Source organism: Papio anubis, unplaced genomic scaffold (genome assembly GCF_008728515.1).
Source record: "Papio anubis isolate 15944 unplaced genomic scaffold, Panubis1.0 scaffold51, whole genome shotgun sequence".
Lineage (NCBI taxonomy): Eukaryota > Metazoa > Chordata > Mammalia > Primates > Cercopithecidae > Papio > Papio anubis.
This window is the reverse complement of record NW_022165303.1, coordinates 306,385-325,466: the sequence shown is the minus strand read 5'-3', so window position 1 is coordinate 325,466 and position 19,082 is coordinate 306,385. Positions and strand designations below refer to the sequence as shown.

The following is a 19,082-nucleotide window of genomic DNA, read 5'->3' as shown; positions in this document are numbered from 1 at the left end:
CTGAACATAAAGGTCAGTTGGCTGTCAGGTGCTTAGCAGGTGTAAATAGAGGGTCATTCATGTTGCTACACTTGCTCCTGAAAAGCATAATGTAAATACAGTATACTAATTTAGGAGGCAAAGAACATGTATCATGGTTCTTTTTTGTTTTGTTTTTTTTTCTTTTTTCTTTTTTCTTTGAGATGAAGTCTTGCTCTGTCACCAGGCTGGAGTGCAGTGGCGCGATCTTGACTCACTGCAACCTCCGCCTCCCGAGTTCAGGCAATTCCCCTGCCTCAGCCTCCTGAGTAGCTGGGACTACAGGTGTGTGCCACCATGCCCAGCTAGTTTTTTGTATTTTAGTGGAGACAGGGTTTCACCATGTTGGCCAGGATGGTCTAGATCTCCCGACCTCGTGATCCGCCTGCCTCGGCCTCCCAAAGTGCTGGGATTACAGGCATGAGCCACTGTGCCCAGCCCTAACATCAAATTTTAAAAGAGTTGACCACAGTTTAATGACATCCGCACACCAGCCTCCACCCACACTGCCCTTCATAAGCCCCTTAAAGGAGATCCCATGGTTCTAAACCTGGTACACAAACACACATATCCTCCATTCTCTCCTTTTCTTCTCTTTGGCAGTTTGACAAAATCTTTAGGGGGAGTTGGAGGAAACATTAATCTCCTAAATCCACTTCATTCAAAACTGTGGCTTCAAGTTCTACCCCTGTTAAGGCCTCAGGAAGTTCATTGTCGACACCCTCCCTTTGAACTCAGTCACTAAAATGATCTCAAGGCTAAGGGATAGACCACAGCTCCACTTCACAAGTAAGCTTGCAACACCTGATTAAGGAAAGTTTGCGGTGCAGACAATTGAGTTCATCCCTTTTACAGACAGATCTCGATTTGTTTTCTAGGGTCTAAAATTATTTAAATCAAAATCTCTCAGAATTTTCTGGACATTTGGTAAATTCATGCTGGAGGAGAACTGGCAGAGACATGTTAAGTGCACTTGACCACAAGAACCATTTATTTCATCCAATATTTACCAGCTATTCATTGTGCACCTATTATAGATTTTGGCACTGGAGATATTATAAGAAAACTCTATCCCTGACTTACGGAACTTATCCCCAAAAATAGGAAACAAGGCTCAGAACCATTCAAATGAAGCTTCAGTTAACTCAAATAAAAATTAGTTTCATAAATGTAATGTGAAAGTCTTTGAATATGTTAAGAATGGCTTGATTAACCTCAGGGATAGAAATTTGACTGATTGAAAGAAAGTTTCAATAAAATACCAATCTTTGAGTTTAATCTGACACCTGAAACTAGGAAATCAAACACTAGCCATATTTTTTTTCTATACTTTATAATAATTTTTCTCATGAGAAAAAGGCATCTTTCTTCCAAGCCTGAAAATAAATGGAGAATTTTTAATATCTATTGTTGTGGAGAACAATAAATAGACTACCTACTTTCACAAATAATTGCTGGCATTGAACCACAGAACATGTCTGTCATATCACTCCTTCACAGCATACATGAACAGGAATAATAATTTCCTCTCATTGAGTTTCCTATTTACTATCCCCTTAATTATACCTCCTTTAATTACTGTCATGGAGTGTCTGAATTTTATAATCCAAGATACTAACATGTTTATTTGATATACTACCACACTCAATGTATTGTATTCTTTGCCAAAAATTTGAAAATTTTTGGGAAGAGGAAATTCCATGGTTTGGTGAACCCAGAAAGTCTTCAGTACATCTCAGTTATAGAACTGTATTAAATACATTTAAACTCTATAATTCCATAAGACCTATTTTAGGTTTATACACTGAGCATCCAATTTCTCACCATCCTCTCATACAAACCCTGTGTAATACAAGTTCTACTTCCATAACTCCGTGAACAAAACAGCAACTGATACATAGGTTTGATTTTTTTAACACATTTTCTTTACCTTATTTTAAATGTAACATAGGATCAACAAAGAAAAAGAAAACTGAAAAGCACAAGGAAAGTGAAATATCTATAATGTTATCAACCATTGTTAATTTTGTTGTGTTCCAAACTATTATATATATATAGAGAGAGAGAGAGAGAGAGCACTTTTGTTTTAATAAAAGGACTGCCAAAAGGCACATGCCAATTTGGACTCTGCTTTTTCCACTTACAATTATATCATAGTTTGTCATATTTGGTATACTTTTGCAATACTTGCTGCATAGAATTCCATCACGCAAAGGTAACTACCAGAAATTCCTTATTACTTTAGCTAGACACTTAGGGTTTACTTTTTTCCAAAAATTATAAATCTTTGATCACAGCTCTAATGATTTATCTGGGAACTGATAGCCTAACACAAGTCATGTGCACTTTAAGACTTTTAACATTCTGAAAAGTTATGTTACAAACAGAGTGCTGGTCCCCCTGCAACACGTTCACTCACATTGGCTGACGTTTTAATTCTTTGCCAGTCTGAGGGGAAGAGATGTCAACTCTTTTTGTTTGCTCTTTTAATGCCAGTCATGTTCCCTTTTTTTTTCCTTTTACCAGTCATACTGGTTTACTCAGAACCCTGCAAATCAATCCTGCTCACTCTTAATTTTCCAGTATTGTTCCTGAGATTATTTCACCAGAAAACTTCTCCCCCTTATCCACTTCGCCTAACAATTTCTACCCATCCCAATCCTCCTGCATTCATTGCTTCCAGGAATTTGGCACTTAGGACACCCTTGTCCTTACATTGTTCATGCATGCATATTTCGTCTTCAATAAAACATTTAGTTGCTCAAGGGCAGGGGCCCCATAGAGTCTCAATATGCTAACGGCCTGGTGTTGCTTAATAAATTAGATTCTGACGGGTCCTCTCCAGGGAGGGAAGCAAAGAGCAAATTACCTTAGCGGCTGGGAGTGCAGAAGCCAACCCTTTGAGACTGTGAAAACAAGACGGCCCCGAGACGACACAGTAGCAGGCATTCAAGCAAGAAAAACTCAAATATTGTTCCCAATAATGCCTGACTAATGCAAAATACCAAGTAAGGGCTAGTCAGTCCTGAGAGCCTGCAGTGCCCCAGGGTAAAACTAACCCTGACGGGCGCTGGCCCATGGTGTCCCCCTGCTAGGGCTCTCGACACGCCCTTTCTCCTCGAAGGCCAACGAGTTGCCCCTGTTCGCCGAGGCCCCGCCCCGCGGCCCGCCGATTGGCCCCAGCCGCCCCGGTGCCAACATTCAATTCCACCCCAAGCGCCCAGGCCACGCCCACCTGTCAAGCACCCTGGAAACTTTGTGAGTTTGGGGATTGTTGTGTCCAATAACCGGACTCAGAAGGGACTTCCCTGCTCGACTGGCTCTCGGTTTCTCTGCTCACCTCCGGATAAATTACGGGGTCTCCCGCATCGCGTATGGCGCCTCCCGTCCGCCTCGAGCGTCCTTTTCCTTCCCGGCGCTTTCCTGGGTTGCTTCTGGCGGCCCTGGTGTTGCGGCTGTCCTCCTTCTCAGGTAGGACCTGGGGGCGGGTTCGCGCGTCCGCGGCGAGGCTGGAGCTCTGCTCAGTCAGTCGGGCAGGAGGCAGTCGTGCGGGCTTGGGATGGAGAGAGAGGCCAGGGTTCTCCGAGGGGTGCAGTGCTCAGATCCCGGGGATATGTGGCGGCGAATGCAGGAACCACGCAGAGCCCAAGGTGAAGCTTGTTTGGTGGCGTGGTGTGCGCGGCCGGCATTTACGCAGGATCTGGTTGCATCCCCAAAAAAGGAGTGAATCGTGTTTTCGTGATTGAGCCCAATCAGCAAGGGGAATGCGGACTGGGCGCCCCAGGCGAAGGCTTGCTCTGGAGTGCACAGGTGCGTGGAAGTGTTGCTAGGGCCCGTGCTGTGCCCGTGGTGAGAGTTTGCCCTGTGTTCCCTTGGTGCCTTGGTGAGTGGGGTGTTCATTAGAGCTTGGACAGTACCCGCGATAAGGGTTGCAGTGCGTCTGCTGTGCCCCATGTGCTGGACTGGGCTGGGTGAGAGGGGCCTGGCCACGTGTTGCTGGGAGCGTGCTGTGCGCAAGTGGCCTGTGTGCGGAGTTCACTGTGGGCAAGACAGCTAGCTCACTGTTTGCTTTGAATGGAGTGAGCGCGCGGACTCTGGGTCTGGGGAGGGCATACTGGGTGAGAGAGCAGGCTCTCAGTGCCTGGTGTTAGAGAGGTGGTAAGGGTGCGCCATGCTTTTTGTGCCTGCTGTGAACAGACTCCGTGTTGCCTGAGATCATATTGGTCTTGGATTTTAAGTGGCTGCTTTTTTTTGGGGGGGTGGGTGGGTCATGAGTCATCTTTCTGTTCCTAACCAATATAGACAGTATCTGATTCCATCACCTAATGGCGTTTTGACATTGTTTTCCTTCTTTTCATTACTTTGAGTCATATTTGAGAGGTGTGAAGCAACCTAAAAAACACTGGTAGCCAAACCTAGTGAGAAATTAATATCCTAACAAAGGAAGGTAAATAATGCTCATCTGTTTTTCCCCCACAGCTCATAAACTAAAGCTTAAGGCCTATCCCACTGTTTTGTATTTCATTGAATGGAATGAATACTTTTAAAAACACTTGCTAGGCCAGGCACAGTGGCTCACGCCTGTGATCCCAGCACTTTGGGAGGCCCAGGCTGGGTGATTGCTTAAGCCCAGAAGTTCAAGATCAGCCTGGACAACATGCCAAAACCCCATGTCTACAAAAAATACAAAAGTTAGATGGGCATGGTGGTGTATGCTTATGGTCCCAACTACTCAGGAGGCTGAGGTGGGAGGATCTCTTGAGCCCAGGAGGTGAAGGCTGCAGTGAGCTGTGATCATGCCACTGCACTCCAGCCTGGATGACAGAGTGAGACCCTGTCTGAAAAAAAAAAAAAAAAAAAAAGTCAAAAATACAGGCTTAAATACATGCTTATTGTGCAAAATGAACAAAATAAGAGGCCGTTTTTAATATTTTGGTATATTTCCTTCTGACTTTATTGTGCTTCATGTGTGTCTATGTCCAAATTATATTTAGGATTCTATTCCATGTACAGTTTGTACGTTGCATTTCTTTTCTTAGGAACATTCATTCAACAAATATGGGTCTTGTATGTCTGGTGCTATTACTCTGGTAGGCAATAACAAACCATTCCTATTTTCTTGATCCTTTTTCACTATTTGTTTACACACACGTGCATGCAGGAAGATAAGCAGCGACTTTGTTTTGCTCATTGTTAAGTGCTCAGTGCCTGGAACACAGTAGGTAACCAATAGATATTTGCTAAAATGTATTGGGAGCGGCAGACATTAACGGAAACATAATAGTAACAAATATGTTATGAACCAAGGGAAGTGCTCTGGAGAAAAGCAGTATAATTTTCTGACAGCATTAACAAATGACTGGAGGGAGGGAAGGCTTTTCTTCTCATCAAACAAACAAAACTCTGCCACTTTGGGGCCTCTGTGCTTGCTGTTCCCTCAGCCCTGGAACATTCTCCCCCTGACCTGCTGCATAAAAGAGCTCTTTCTTCTGCAAACTCAGAATGTTACTGCTTCAGAGACCTTCTTGGAACCCCCCAACTCAGGTTGAACACATACAACCCGGTTCAAATCCCTTTTGTAATGACCTTTTTAAAGTGATCTTTTCTGTGCTGTCTTTCCCCATTAGAATGCAGGAATTTTCTCTGTCTTCTCACATTTGTGGTTCCAAAAGCCCCATTTGTTTGCCTCTGTATGAACACTAACTCAGTATCCATATAGACATCTGTTAAATACCAGAAAATTAAATATACTATTCGGCTGGGGCTGAGAGCCTAGGAAAAAGCTCCTCCTGCCTCCAAGAGGAGGGTTGTTTAAAGAGCTCTGCTCAGGATGGTCTTTCTGTGGTACCTAAAAACCTAGGGCAGGGGCAGCTGAGGGCCAGAAAGGATCTGTCTCCCCTGTTTGTGTTGACTCTGCAGGGCTTCCAGTACTTCAGTCTTGCATCTCACCAATCATTAAAACGTTCATTTTGAAGGAGGGTGAAGGGATTAGGGAACAGTGGTGATAAGAAGAAAATGAAAGGACTTTTTTTTAAAAAAAGATTAATGTTTAGAATAGGCTTAGTACTAGAAGTACACCCTGGGCATCATAAAGAGAACCCACCTCTACAGAATATTAAAAACAAAATATTAGCCAGGTGTGGTGTTGCACGCCTGTGGTCCCAGCTACTTGGGAGGCTGAAGGGGGTAAGGGGGGAGGATCACTGGAGCCCCCATGGTCAAGGCTGCAGTGAGCCCTAATCATACTGCTGCACTCCAGCTTGGGTGACAGTGAGACCCCATCTCAAACACACACACACAACTAGAAGTTGAAGAAGACAATGAAAGCAATTTGAAATAGAGGAACATAGAATTATAAAATGAATAGGGTGCAACATGGACGATAACAAAATTAAAAATGAAGAGAAGGAGAAACAAGGTTAAGTTTGAGGTTGATAGGGTTAAATCCAGACAGGTATGAAACCTAGAGAAAGTAAAAATGAGAACTCACGATGCTAGGCAGAGAGAATACATGAATTAAAATAAACATTCAATTTTTCGAACAACTCAGTCTCACAAGGAGAAGGTTTTGTAAGCAGACAGTGCTGTGCATGGGAGACCTGCCTTCTCAAAGGTAGTTACCAAATGGTTTGAGATAGCTGAAGGAAACATGTATCAAATTTCAGGCAAGTCTCATTCAGTCCTCCAAAAGAGGAGCTGCTTTTTTGGACAAACCCCCCAGTCTCCTGTTGTGTGTGGTCTCTTCTGCCTATTTCAGGTGTTTTCCTTATTTCCAATGAAAGAAGACAAGATCAATAAGTTCTTATTGCTTCTTAGTTTCCTTACTCAACATATTACCTTGCAAAAAGAGCAGTCCGTATCTGGTCACCTGCCAGGATGCCAGAAGACTGGGAGATAGGCAGCACGAGAAATGGCCTAATCTTCTTTCTCCACTGTGCTGTAGAATGATTGTTTTCAATATGAAATTGGTTACAATATATTATTCACATTGTTTTGTGTTTGACAGCAGTGGACTTTGAGTACCAATTTTTTTGTGGATAGCTACTATGAGTGACATATTGTGCTGCGTGTTGTGGCTGCATGGATGAATGGAGTTGGCCATGTTAACTATTAAACACAAAAGCATGTGATAATTACCTGAGAGATCCATGCAGGGGAGAGTCCAGGGGAAGGTGACTGATCACTGCTTCCCAGGGGGAGGCAGAAAATGCTTCCTGGAGGAGATGATGGGTGGATTAAGGAAGATAAGAGTTGAGCAGGAGTTGTAGCTACCGGCCAGGGAGGAAGGGTATTCAGAGCAGAGGGAGCAAGGTGAGCAAAGGCACCAAGATGTGACACTGCTGGACTGCCAAGCTACTCAGTGTGGCAGAGTAGGGCAAAGGAGGCAAGAAAGAAGGGAGAGGATTAAATCACAGGGCGAGCAACTCTGAAAAGCAACAAGTTTGTCAGGAATAAACAATCACCATCATCAATTCAGACTTTGATATTATTCCCTGTCCTTTTAGGGCAGCTTGAGCCCTTTTGTTTGACTTAGCACAACCTGACTCCAAACTAGGGTTGTTTTAATTTCCCCAGACACAGCAGCAGACAATTTCTTGAGGGCCTAATTGCAGATAGAGCTTGTTGGTGTCAGTATGTGGGAGCTCCAGATGAATGGCCGTAGTAGGAAGCAGTTTGGTAGTGGTTCAGCAGTGTGGCCTGGGATCCTAGCTGACTGGTCTGCCTCCTGGGTCTGCCACCTACCTGGAATGTGTTCTTGGGTTCCGATTGTGATGGGATTTGAAAGTCTCTAAGCTATGTTAGGAAGCCTTAGACATTATCCTGAGGTCATTGGAGAGCCATTGAAAGGTATCTGTCTTGGAAAAGCCTTGATTACTGTGCCATATAAATATTGCTCTGGTATCAATGTGAAAAATGAATTGAATGAAAGGTGGCAAGATAGGTGTGGAGACCTATTTGGTTATGTCATGGTAATTTGGATAAGAAATGATAGTGGCTTGAATGAAAAGTAAAGGATACAACTACACAGAATAAATGGGCATTTCCATTGTGGAAACATAACTTGTTTGGGGTGTGTGTGTGTGTGTGTGTGTGTTGAATCAAAAGTGGCTCTTGGGCCTCCCTATGTTTTTTGAGATAGACACATTCCAAGTAGAACTGTGTGGGGAGGCAATTGAATATGTAGTTTTGGCACCCCAGCTAGAGATCTGGGATAGAGAGATATCCAGCTGGGAGGCAGCTGGTTATCAGTGGTAATGAAGTCAAAGAAGCGTGTATATTCTCCCAGGGGGGACCTGCAGAATAGAATCACAGGGAGTCCTCCAACAGACTTATCAGGGATATTACCTTGAAATGAGCCAGAGGACAAGCTGAAAACCAGAGTGGTTTGCTCTCCTAAAAGCCAAGGAGAGAGAACTCTTCAGGCAGAAGAGAGTGAGGGCAGAGTGATCAGTGCCTTTCATGTTATCAAGAGGGTAACTAAAACTATCGAGGGAGAGACTGTTAGGAGGAATTTAACAAGGAGGAGGCGTTTTAATGACTTGAAAAGTAGTTGAAGTGATTTTTGTAGACCTAGAAATGAGTAGGAAGTGAGAAATAAAATTGAAATAGGTAGATGTCAGAGTCTATGTTTTATGGGAGCAAAAAAGGTTTTAAATAGATTGGATAGTGGGAGAAGGAGCAAGATGGTGAGGTTTCATTGCCGTTTCAATTGTAGTCAGATACCATGCATTTCTGGTAATATCAATCTGGGCAGGGCTGTGGGTATGCGTGTACATTAGAGTTAATTTTTCGCAAGCAGGTGTGAATGTACAGAAATTGAACAGTTCAGTGGATCCAGTGTAGATTTTTTTTTTTTTTTTTTTTTTTTGAGACAGAGCCTCGTTCTGCTGCCCAGGCTGGAGTGCAGCGGTGCAATCTCAGCTCACTGCAACACCTCCACCACCTGGGTTCAAGCAATTCTCCTGCGTCTGCCTCCTGAGTAGCTGGGACTACAGGCATGTGCCACCACACCTGGCTAATTTGTTGTATTTTTAGTAGAGACAGGGTTTCACCGTGTTAACCGGGATGGTCTCTATCTCCTGACCTCGTGATCCGCCTGCCTCGGCCTCCCAAACTGCTGGGATTATAAGCGTGAGCCACTGCGCCCGGCCCAGTGTAGATAACTCATTTTACTAAAACTCACCTGGAACTTTGGGGAAATTTCTGACTACACCTATCATATGATATAATGGCAACTACTGTTGAAGTATAGCATTGTAGCTTAATATTAATTACAATATAAAATATCTAGAAAAAATAAGTCAAGATACTGTTTCTCTGGAGGTAGGCATGTTTAGTTTGAAAATTTCCATAGGAAGAAAATTCAGTCTTCTGAAAACGTATTGCCAATAAGTGCATTGCAGGACATGATATATAAATAAAATATTGGACAGTATATATATGGAGAATTTTAGAATTTAGAATATGATATGAAATGAAAGTAAGATTTCACTTGGTTAGCGTTTTCTTGACCAGTCTGTCAACCTGAGGTAGGACCAAGATCAGGGAGTAAGAAAAAAAATGCTCCTTGGAGATCAAAATAGATCTATCTAATTTGGTTCTTCCCCTATAGAAGAGGTCTTTGCATTCTGTTGGCCCTTTAGGCTTTTACTTGATGTCTCCATCATCTTACTTTACAAGCCCACAGATAATTTGAGGAAGATGAGTTTCCACAATAGAAATGATAGGGAGAAAAAAAAACTACAAAAAACAGAAGTAAAAAATTCTAGAAGCACAACAATATAGTAGCTTTATTATAGGGACATGCTGGATAAACAATCCAACAGCTACCTCAGGGAGCTTCTGAGGGAATGCATGACGCAATGATCAGTGAGGCAAGATCAAATTGTGTTTGATGTTCAAGAAAGGAAAAACAATTCATGTAAGTCTACCCAAAGTAGTAAATTTTTTATATTTAAGTAGTGTGTATTCACTTATCAGATGCTCAGTTCACTTATGTGAAACCTGTGAAATAAAGTCTTATATTTTAGAATATTTGAGTTCATATTTACTTTGATCTATGAAATCCACTATGTTTATTTAATATTCACCTCTTACCATAACATTTCTTGAGCACCCACAAGGTGGGTAGAGTATAGTAGAAAAAGAAGAACATGGTCCTTGACCCCAGGAACTTGCCTTTTAAGAGAAGACAGCCTAAAGTGACAAGCTATTGTTAGTGTTTTAAACTATGGAAGAACAACCTGAGCAGAGTGCTCTATACTGTAGAAAACTTCTTAGAGGAGAAGTTACTTTTGAAATGAATTTTTTTAAATGTGGGGAAAGATCCATCCATATATATTTTAAGACCAAAGACATTAATGCTGTCTCCTCAGTTTACTGTCAAATGTTTATTCCCAAAGAAACCAAAAGCTAATAGGATGTTACTTAAAACATTCAAGTCCCATTTCCTCCACTACTACCAGCACTCAGGTAAAAGCATGGAACAATCATTTAAAATCTTGCCACAGGCCTTCCTATTTTTTCTGTACTACCTACTGCCAGACCACAGTCCATGGCTGATGAAAGTGCTATCAGTACTTCATCTTCATGTTCCTATTCTCTTATCCCTAGATGCCTGTGAGAAGCCACCAACATTTGAAGCTATGGAACTTGTTGGTAAACCAAAACCCTATTATGAGATTGGGGAACAAGTGTAAAAAAGGACAGTTCTACGTACCTCCTCTTGCCACCCATACTATTTGTGATCGGAATCACACATGGCTACCTGTCTCAGATGAACCCTGTTACAGTAAATAAACTAGTCTCTTTTTTTGTTTTCTGCTTGCTCGAGAGATTTGCACACATTTTAGGGTACATATTCCACTATGGAGATGATGATTTTTTTCTTGTGAAATGAGGTTTAAGATAGCAATGCATTTTTGCAGACTTTGAGAAATTGAAATCGCCAAGAAATCTTTTTCTTGGCAATAGATTGCCTGGGTGAACATGAAACTGAAATTTGCCCTTATAATAGGTAAATAAAGAAAATAATATTCTCATGCATTCAAAACAGCAATGCAGAATTTTGATTTTGATTTGGATCTATTTAGAAACTGGATTGAAAGTCTCAGAATTATTTTCTTTTAGGAAAAACACGTCCATATATAGGGGATCCTTTGCATGGCCAAGCAGTCCTTGCAAATGGTACTTATGAGCTTGGTTATCAAATACACTTTATTTGTAAAGAAGGGTAAGTAAGTTGCTCCTTAGAGGAAATAAGGAAAATGTTAGCAATTTTATTTTCATTTTGCTTCTCTTCTTAAGCATTCATATAAACTTTATTTAATTTTGCTTTCTATGTGACAAGTTATACTTCTAGTCAAACAACTCTTGGATGTTTTATGGAGACAGCAAAGACATAGAGTAAATAGAAAGAAACTGATATTGAAGGAAAGTGTAACTACCTGGTATTTCTGACAGTAAGTCTGTTGTAAACATTAAGAATGCAGCAATCATGTGAATTTATCCTTCACAAGTGCGTGTCCCCTGTTTAAATCTGCCAACTCTTAGAGTTAAAGTAGGGAATCACAGAAATGAGAAATAGAATTGCCAACTACAGATACGCTTGTCTCTGTAAGGTGTTACCAGACCAAAACTGACCTGGTTAGCCTTTACCATCATGTTGAACAAAATCTCTCAGTTGAAAAACCTTATTTTTGAGACTGTTAGAATGTGAAGCATCTCAAGAACACACACTGAGCACTCAGCCTTTGTTCTGTAGGGCTTTTAAAGTCACAGATATTGGGGATACTGGACATTTAAGTGAAATGTGCATTTAGAGAGTAAATGTAATTTTCCATAGATTTTCTGTTGCTATAACACAATACTTGAGACTAGATAATTTACAAAGAAAAGAAATTTATTTGGTTTATGTTTCCAGAGGCTGGGAAGTTCAAGGGCATGGCAGTAGTGTCTGGCAAGGGCTTTCATGCTGTATCATAACATGCTGGAAAGTGAAAGGGAAATTTAGCACATGCAAAAAAGACAAAGCACAAGGGAGGGGCTCTCGCTTTATAATAACCTGCTCTTGTGGTAACGAATCCAAGCCTACAAGAATGAGAACTCATTCCCTCAAGAATTAATGAACACCCTCTAGAAAGGCATTATCCCTCTTAAAGACCTAATCATTTCTTAAAGGCCCCACCACCTCTCACTGCTGTTACGCTGGCAATTAAATTTCAGTAAGAGTTTTGGTAGAGACAACCCAGATTCAAACAATAGCAATACTACACTATAACATATAAACAAAGTGAGTCTTGGAGGAAAAGAGCACTGTGACCATGTAAGGCAGTTTCACTAATAGTTTTTAAAATTTGGTCAAGTGGAAATATTGGAATATTCAGTCAATAGTTATATAGAGCTTGCTAGGCACTATAAGGAATACCAAAAGTTTAAGACATGGACCGTCCTAAAAGAAGTTCTAACCTTATTGAGAAACAATATATACTGAGAGCTATCAAACCAAAATACTGAATGAGAAATACCAAATAATAGAATTAATCATGATAATTACACTAAGAGTCTAGAAGGAGGAGAGATTCCTGTGAATTTAAATCAGAGAAGATTTCACTGAGTATAGGGGTATACTCAATGAAAGTATTCCTATACTCAATCAGCTACTCCTAGAAAGACATTCTGTTTTAAATAATAATAATAGGAGCTAAAACTCATGTAGCACTATGTGCCAAATGCTAATTTATCTAATCCCCTAAACAACCCCGCGAGCTATGTACTGTTATCCCCTTTTAATCAATTAGGTAACTGAGTGAAAGAACTTTAAGTGATTTACCCAAGCTCAAGAAACTAGTAAATTGGGAAGCAGAGACTCTAATCCAGACATTCCAGCTCTAGGGCCTGTTCTCTCTACATAGTCCTTGTCCTTACTGAGCAGATTCATGTGAGCAAAGGCACAGAAATGAATGTATAATGTGACTGCAGGAGACTACAAAGAAGCCGAGTGGAAAGACACAGCAGATTTATTTAGACATTTTTGCTCTCGGCCAATATATGCTCAAATAGAGAAACTCTATTTGATTAAATTGCAGATTTATTTAGCACTTTCATTATATAGTATGTTGTTTAAGAAACCCCCCGAACTACTACAGTGTGGAAAAGAAACCATATAAAAAGTTCCTTCATTATTATGTGTGTCTTATTAATTACTATACAAAGCAGTAACACTTTCTTTTCTCATTTAGTTATTACTTAAGTGGTAAAGAAATTCTATATTGTGAACTTAAAGGATCAGTAGCAGTTTGGAGCAGTAAGTCCCCAATATGTGAAAGTAAGTAAATTCTATATATATATTTTTTTAATTCAGACCAGTAGTCCTCAAAGATTTTTGCCTCAGGGAACATTTTATGTTTTAAGATTAATAAAGATCCCAAAGAGCTTTCTTTTATGTGGGTTATATCAATTGGTATTTATCATATTGGAATTCAAATGGAAAGATTTTTAAAATACTTATTGATTCTTTTTGTTTTTGTTTTTCCTAAGACAGGGTCCCAGTAAGTTTCCTAGGCTCGAGCGCACTGGCACAATCTCAGCTCACTGCAACCTCAGCCTCCCGAGTAGCCGGGACTACAGGCATGTGCCGCCATACCCGGTTTTTTGTAACTTCTGTAGAGACGGGGTTTTGTCATGTTGCCCAGGCTGGTCTTGAACTCCCGTGCTCAAGTAATCTGCCCCGTGGGCCTCCCAAAGTGCTGGGATTAGAAATGTGAGCCACCCCACCCGGCCTGATTAATTTGTAAGAATAGACGCAATACAAATTAACATATATAACATTTTTTATGAAAAAAAAGTTTTCCAAAGCCAAATAAAATTAGAATAGCAGCATTGTTCACATTTTTTGCACATCTCTTCAACATCTGACTTGAAGGAAGACTTGGATTTGGGCTGTTGTGTAATCACACAATATGTAGACTTTGGAAAAAAATCACTATACACTTCTGCCCGGCGCGGTGGCTCACGCCTGTAATCCCAGCACTTTGGGAGGCCAAGGCGGGCGGATCATGAGGTCAGGAGATCCAGACCATCCTGGCTAACACTGTGAAACGCCGTCTCTACTAAAAATGCAAAAAATTAGCCAGGTGTGATAGTGGGCGCCTATAGTCCCAGCTACTCCGGAGCCTGAGGCAGGAGAATGGCCTGAGCCCCAGAGGCAGAGCTTGCAGTGGGCTGAGATGGCACCAATGCACCCCAGCCTGGGCAACAGAGCGAGATTCTGTCTCAAAAAAAAAAAAAAAAAAAAAAAAAATCACTATATACTTGTAAGGATGAGAGTGAAAAAAGACAATAATATTTTGGTGGTATTGTAAACCACCGATTTAGAAAATGGATATATTTATAAATGGATATATTTATAAATTGCAAAGGATTTCTCAACTAGCACTCAGTTAAGCATATTTTCTCATTAAATTGTCAGCATTTCTTGTGATAACTAGAAGAAAACTTAGCATGGCCTTGCAAATAATTATAGGCGTATTAGGCCGTTTTTGTATTGCTCTAAAGAAATACCTGAGACTGGGTAATTTATAAAGAAAAGAGGTTTAATTGGTTCATGTTTCTATAAACTGTATAGGAAGCATGTTGCTGGCATCTGCTGGGGGTTTAGGTAGGCCTCAGGAAACTTAACAACCATTTGGGAAAGACAAAGGGGGAGCAAGGTGTCTCACATGGCAGGAGCAGGAGCAAGGTGAGGAGGACGGGAGATGTTACACACTTTTAAACAACCAGATCTCCCAAGAACTCAGTATCACGAGAACAGCACCAAGGGGATGGTGCTAAACCATTCATGAGAAATCTACCCCCATGATTCAGACGTCTCCCACCAGGCCCCACCTCCAACACTGCAACACTGTGGACTACAATTCCACATGAGATTTGATGGGGACACAGATCCAAATCGTATCAATAGGCATTTACACTGTAAGAAAATGAGATTTTTTTCTGAAAGTTAGTTACTACATTAATGATTTAAATTTGGGATAATATATTTGCTCAGAGAAACCTTCTTTTAAATCCATATTGAATTCACAACCAGCTGGTAGAAACCCTATATTGATGAATTTATCAAAGACATAGAAATTTTACTAATGCTGTCTTAATCTTTTACATTTCCTTTCCTCATTTTCTTCATTTTTAAGAGGTTTTGTGTATACCACCCCCAAAAATAAAAAATGGAAAACACACCTTTAGTGAAGTAGAAGTGTTTGAGTATCTTGATGCAGTAACTTACAGTTGTGATCCTGCACCTGGACCAGATCCATTTTCACTTATTGGAGAGAGCATGATTTATTGTGGTAACAATTCAGTATGGAATCCTGGTGCTCCAGAGTGTAAAAGTAACCTTTCAATTTATTTCCTTCTTTATTTGTAAGTACTCTGGAAATATTTTGTAAATAGTTTTATCTACAAATAAACAAAGCAGGTGTATGTCCTTCCTCTTCCTGTGTAATTGGTTTCTAATTTATTTTAATATAAGTCAATTCAAGCCAAAAAATAGTTCTAGCTGGAGTTCCCTATTTCTCACCCTCACATGTTCTTGGCATTTCATCTTATATAGTATGAACTACTATGTATCTGCATGAGTTAGAAGTTGTTGTTTGATAGAACAAAAATAAATAAATCAACAAACACTGGCTTAAAAATAAGAAAAGTTGATCTTGTATTACAAGAAATCTAAGAATTCCGGCTATGGTAGTGGTAGACTGTAACAGACTAACGCTCTCACTGATAAAAATGATAACTCTGGTTAAAAAAAAAAAAATTAAAGACCAAAAGTTTAAGGCACTCTAGAGTGACCAAAAGCATGAAGACTCTACAGGGGACTTGCCCATTTAAAGAAATAAATCACAGAATAATGGTGATTTAAAAGTATATACTTCCCAAGTATGCATGTAACATTCTCCAAAGTAGACCATATTCTAGACAATTTTCAACAAGTTTCAAAAAATTGAAATCATTCAAACTACATTATCTGATCACAACAGAACGAAAGCAGGAATCAACAACAAGGCCAATCCCCAATGAAATGAAAAGTATATAAGACACTTCTAAATAACCCATGCATAAAAGTAGTAGTCAGCAGGGAAATTAGAAAGTGTTTTGAATTGAATCACAAATCAACATATCAAAATATCCAAACATGTAGGATACAGTTAAAGTACTGCTTACAGGGGAATGCATAGCATAACCTACTTATGTTAGAAAAAAAAGAAAAGCCTCAAATCAGTCATCTATTTTTCCACCTTAAGAAACTAAAAAAGAAGAGCAAATCAAATCCAAAACTAGCAGATGTAAGGAAATGATATAGAGCCAAAATCAATGAAATTGAAAAGAGAAAAAAAATAAAGAAAATCACAGAAACCAACAGTTACTACTTGGAGATCAATAAAGTGTGTAAACCTATAGCCAGAGTGACAAAGAAAAAAAGACACAAATTAACCAATACTGAGAATGAAAGAAGTGGCAGCCAGGCATGGCACCTCAGCCAGCTTGAAGACCCTGCCCTCCTGCAGCTGGCAGGAGCAGTCACTCCCAGACTTGTCCTTTTAGAAGCTCCAGCTTTACCACTTGTTGGTGGAGCCCAACCACTGCCACAGGGTCCTCATCGCCAACACGCCTGGCAGATCCAAGAAGAGATGGCCCAGCATGGGATGTGGTAAACAGCGGCATCCGAGAGTGCAGGGTGCGTGTGGCTCTACTGCCTGGTTTCTGCAGAGATCCTGTGCCGCTGCCCTGTGCCCACCACACAGGAACCAGAGAGGGAGCACCATGTCCTCCGCTTTGGAGACTGCTGCACGAAGGGGCCAGGTATCAGACCTTTGCTCTGTCACCTCAGCACTGGCACCAGGAGCCCCACAGAGCAGCATTTGGGAGACGGACAGCCCGGGGGAAAATAGAGGAAGTTTTCAGAAGTAGCTAGATGAGATATTTGAAATACTGAAGACTAAAAACCCCAGCTTCATGGAAGAGCTGGCCTCAGATGTGGTCAGTTCTTATGATGACCTAGACACACAGTGCTGACTCGCATGATGGGATGCACCAAACTGGGCCCCTGCAACACACTTGGAGGCTTGGCCCTGCAGCCGCCCCACCTCCCAGCTCCAGCTGCAATTGCAGTTTGACCTGGGCAAACAGGAACACATGGTGGAGATCCTGATGGAGACCTGAGCCATGCACACCAGAGTGCTGGCTGGACGTGGAGTGCGGGATCCCGCCAAGGGAGCTCTGGCCAGCCTGCAGCCCACTGCCCAGCCTTGCTGGCTCCTCTGCTGATTCCTGCATGGTCTGCAGCCCCAGGCCTGTCCCCTTCCTTCCCCTCTGCAGAGGGCAGGCTGGAGGCTAGTCTCAGTGGGAGCTAGGGCTCTCCTCAAAGGCTTTTTGTCTTTGGGGCAGTCTTGACATCCCCACCCGTCAACCCTTTTCATGTGGAGGATAGTGAGCCACAGCTGCAGCAATCTTGTTTAAATTTCAGTAGTTGAATTTTTTAGAATTAAGTTTTATATGTTTTGAGCAACAAATTGTCTTAAGATACATATTTTAGATTGCTTCCAAGATGGCTGAATAGGAACAGCTCTGGCCTATGGCTCCCAGTGAGATCAACACAGAAGGCAGGTGATTCCTGCATTTCAAACTGAAGTACCTGGTTCATCTCACTGGGACGTGGGTGCAGCCCATAGATGGCAAGCCAAAGCAGGGCAGGGCATCGCCTCACCCAGGAAGTGCAAGGGGTCAGGGAACTTCCCTTTCCTAGCCAGGGGAAGCTGTGAATGACTGTACCTGGATGAACAATACACTCCTGCCCAAATACCATGCTTTTCCCACAGTCTTCACAACCGGCAGACCAGGAGACTCCCTCCTGTGCCTGGCTTAGCAGGTCCCACACCCATGGAGCCTTGCTCACTGCTAGTGCAGCAGTCTGAGATCAACCTGGGACGCTGGAGCTTGTGATACCCAGGCAAACAGGGTCTGGAGTGGACCTCCAGCAAACTCCAACACACCTGCAGCTGAGGGACCTGTCTGTTAGAAGGAAAATGAACAAACAGAAGGGAATAGCATCAACATCAACAAAAAGGATATCCACACCAAAATCCCATCCATAGGTCACCAACATCAAAGATCAAAGGTAGATAAATCCACAAAGATGGGGAGAAACCAGAGCAGAAAAGCTGAAAATTCCAAAAACCAGAATGCCTCTTCTCCTCCAAAGGAACATAACTCCTCACCAGCAAGGGAAGAAAACTGGACAGAGAATGAGATTGAAGAGTTGACAGAAGTAGGCTTCAGAAGGTAGGCAAGAACAAACTTCTCCCAGCTAAAGGAGCATGTTCTAACCCATCACAAGGAAGCTAAAAACCATGAAAAAAGGTTAGAAGAATGGCTAACAAGAATAACCAGTGTAGAGAAGAGCTTAAATGACCTAATGCAGCTGAAAACCACAGTATGAGAACTTTGTGAAGCATACACAAGTTTCAATAGCTGATTCGATCAAGCAGAAGAAAGGATGACAGTGATTAAAGATCAGATTAATGAAATTAAGAGAGAAGACAAGATTAGAGAAAAAAAAAGGTGAAAAGAAACAAAGCCTCCAAGAAATATGGGACTACGTAAAAAGACCTAATCTATGTTTGACTGGCGTACCTGAAAGTGATGGGGAGAATGGAATCAAGTTGGAAAACACTCTTCAGGATATTATCCAGTAGAACTTCCCCAACCTAGCAAGACAGGCCAACACTCAAATTCAAGAAATACAGAGAACACTACAAAGATACTTCTCGAGAAGAGCAACCCCAAGACACGTAATTGTCAGATTCACCAAGGTTGAAATGAAGGAAAAAATGTTAAGGGCAGCCAGAGAGAAAGGTCAGGTTACCCACAAAGAGAAGCCTATCCAACTATCAATGGATCTCTCAGCAGAAACCCTACAAGCCAGAGGAGAGTGGGGGCCAATATTCAACATTCTTAAAGAAAAGAATTTTCAACCCAGAATTTCATATCCAGCCAAATTAAGCTTC

The 19,082-nt window shown here is 41.5% G+C and overlaps 2 protein-coding genes across 2 annotated transcripts in view; both read left to right on the top strand.

Annotated features, from left to right (window-relative positions):
- LOC101016492 (complement receptor type 1) overlaps positions 1–19,082 on the top strand; it is a gene marked incomplete at its 5' end in the record, with an annotated part of 139,806 nt that overhangs the window by 73,647 nt on the left and 47,077 nt on the right. The window contains 3 exon segments of the mRNA XM_031662253.1: positions 3,143–3,390; positions 3,494–3,668; positions 10,633–10,714. Of these exon segments, the coding sequence (XP_031518113.1) occupies positions 3,143–3,390; positions 3,494–3,668; positions 10,633–10,714 (505 nt within the window).
- LOC108582425 (membrane cofactor protein-like) lies at positions 3,242–17,947 on the top strand. The gene is given in 6 exon segments (XM_017949903.3): positions 3,242–3,489; positions 10,633–10,711; positions 10,713–10,810; positions 11,149–11,251; positions 13,260–13,345; positions 15,210–17,947. Coding segments are annotated over 6 exon segments (696 nt in total). The 5' UTR covers positions 3,242–3,392; the 3' UTR covers positions 15,443–17,947.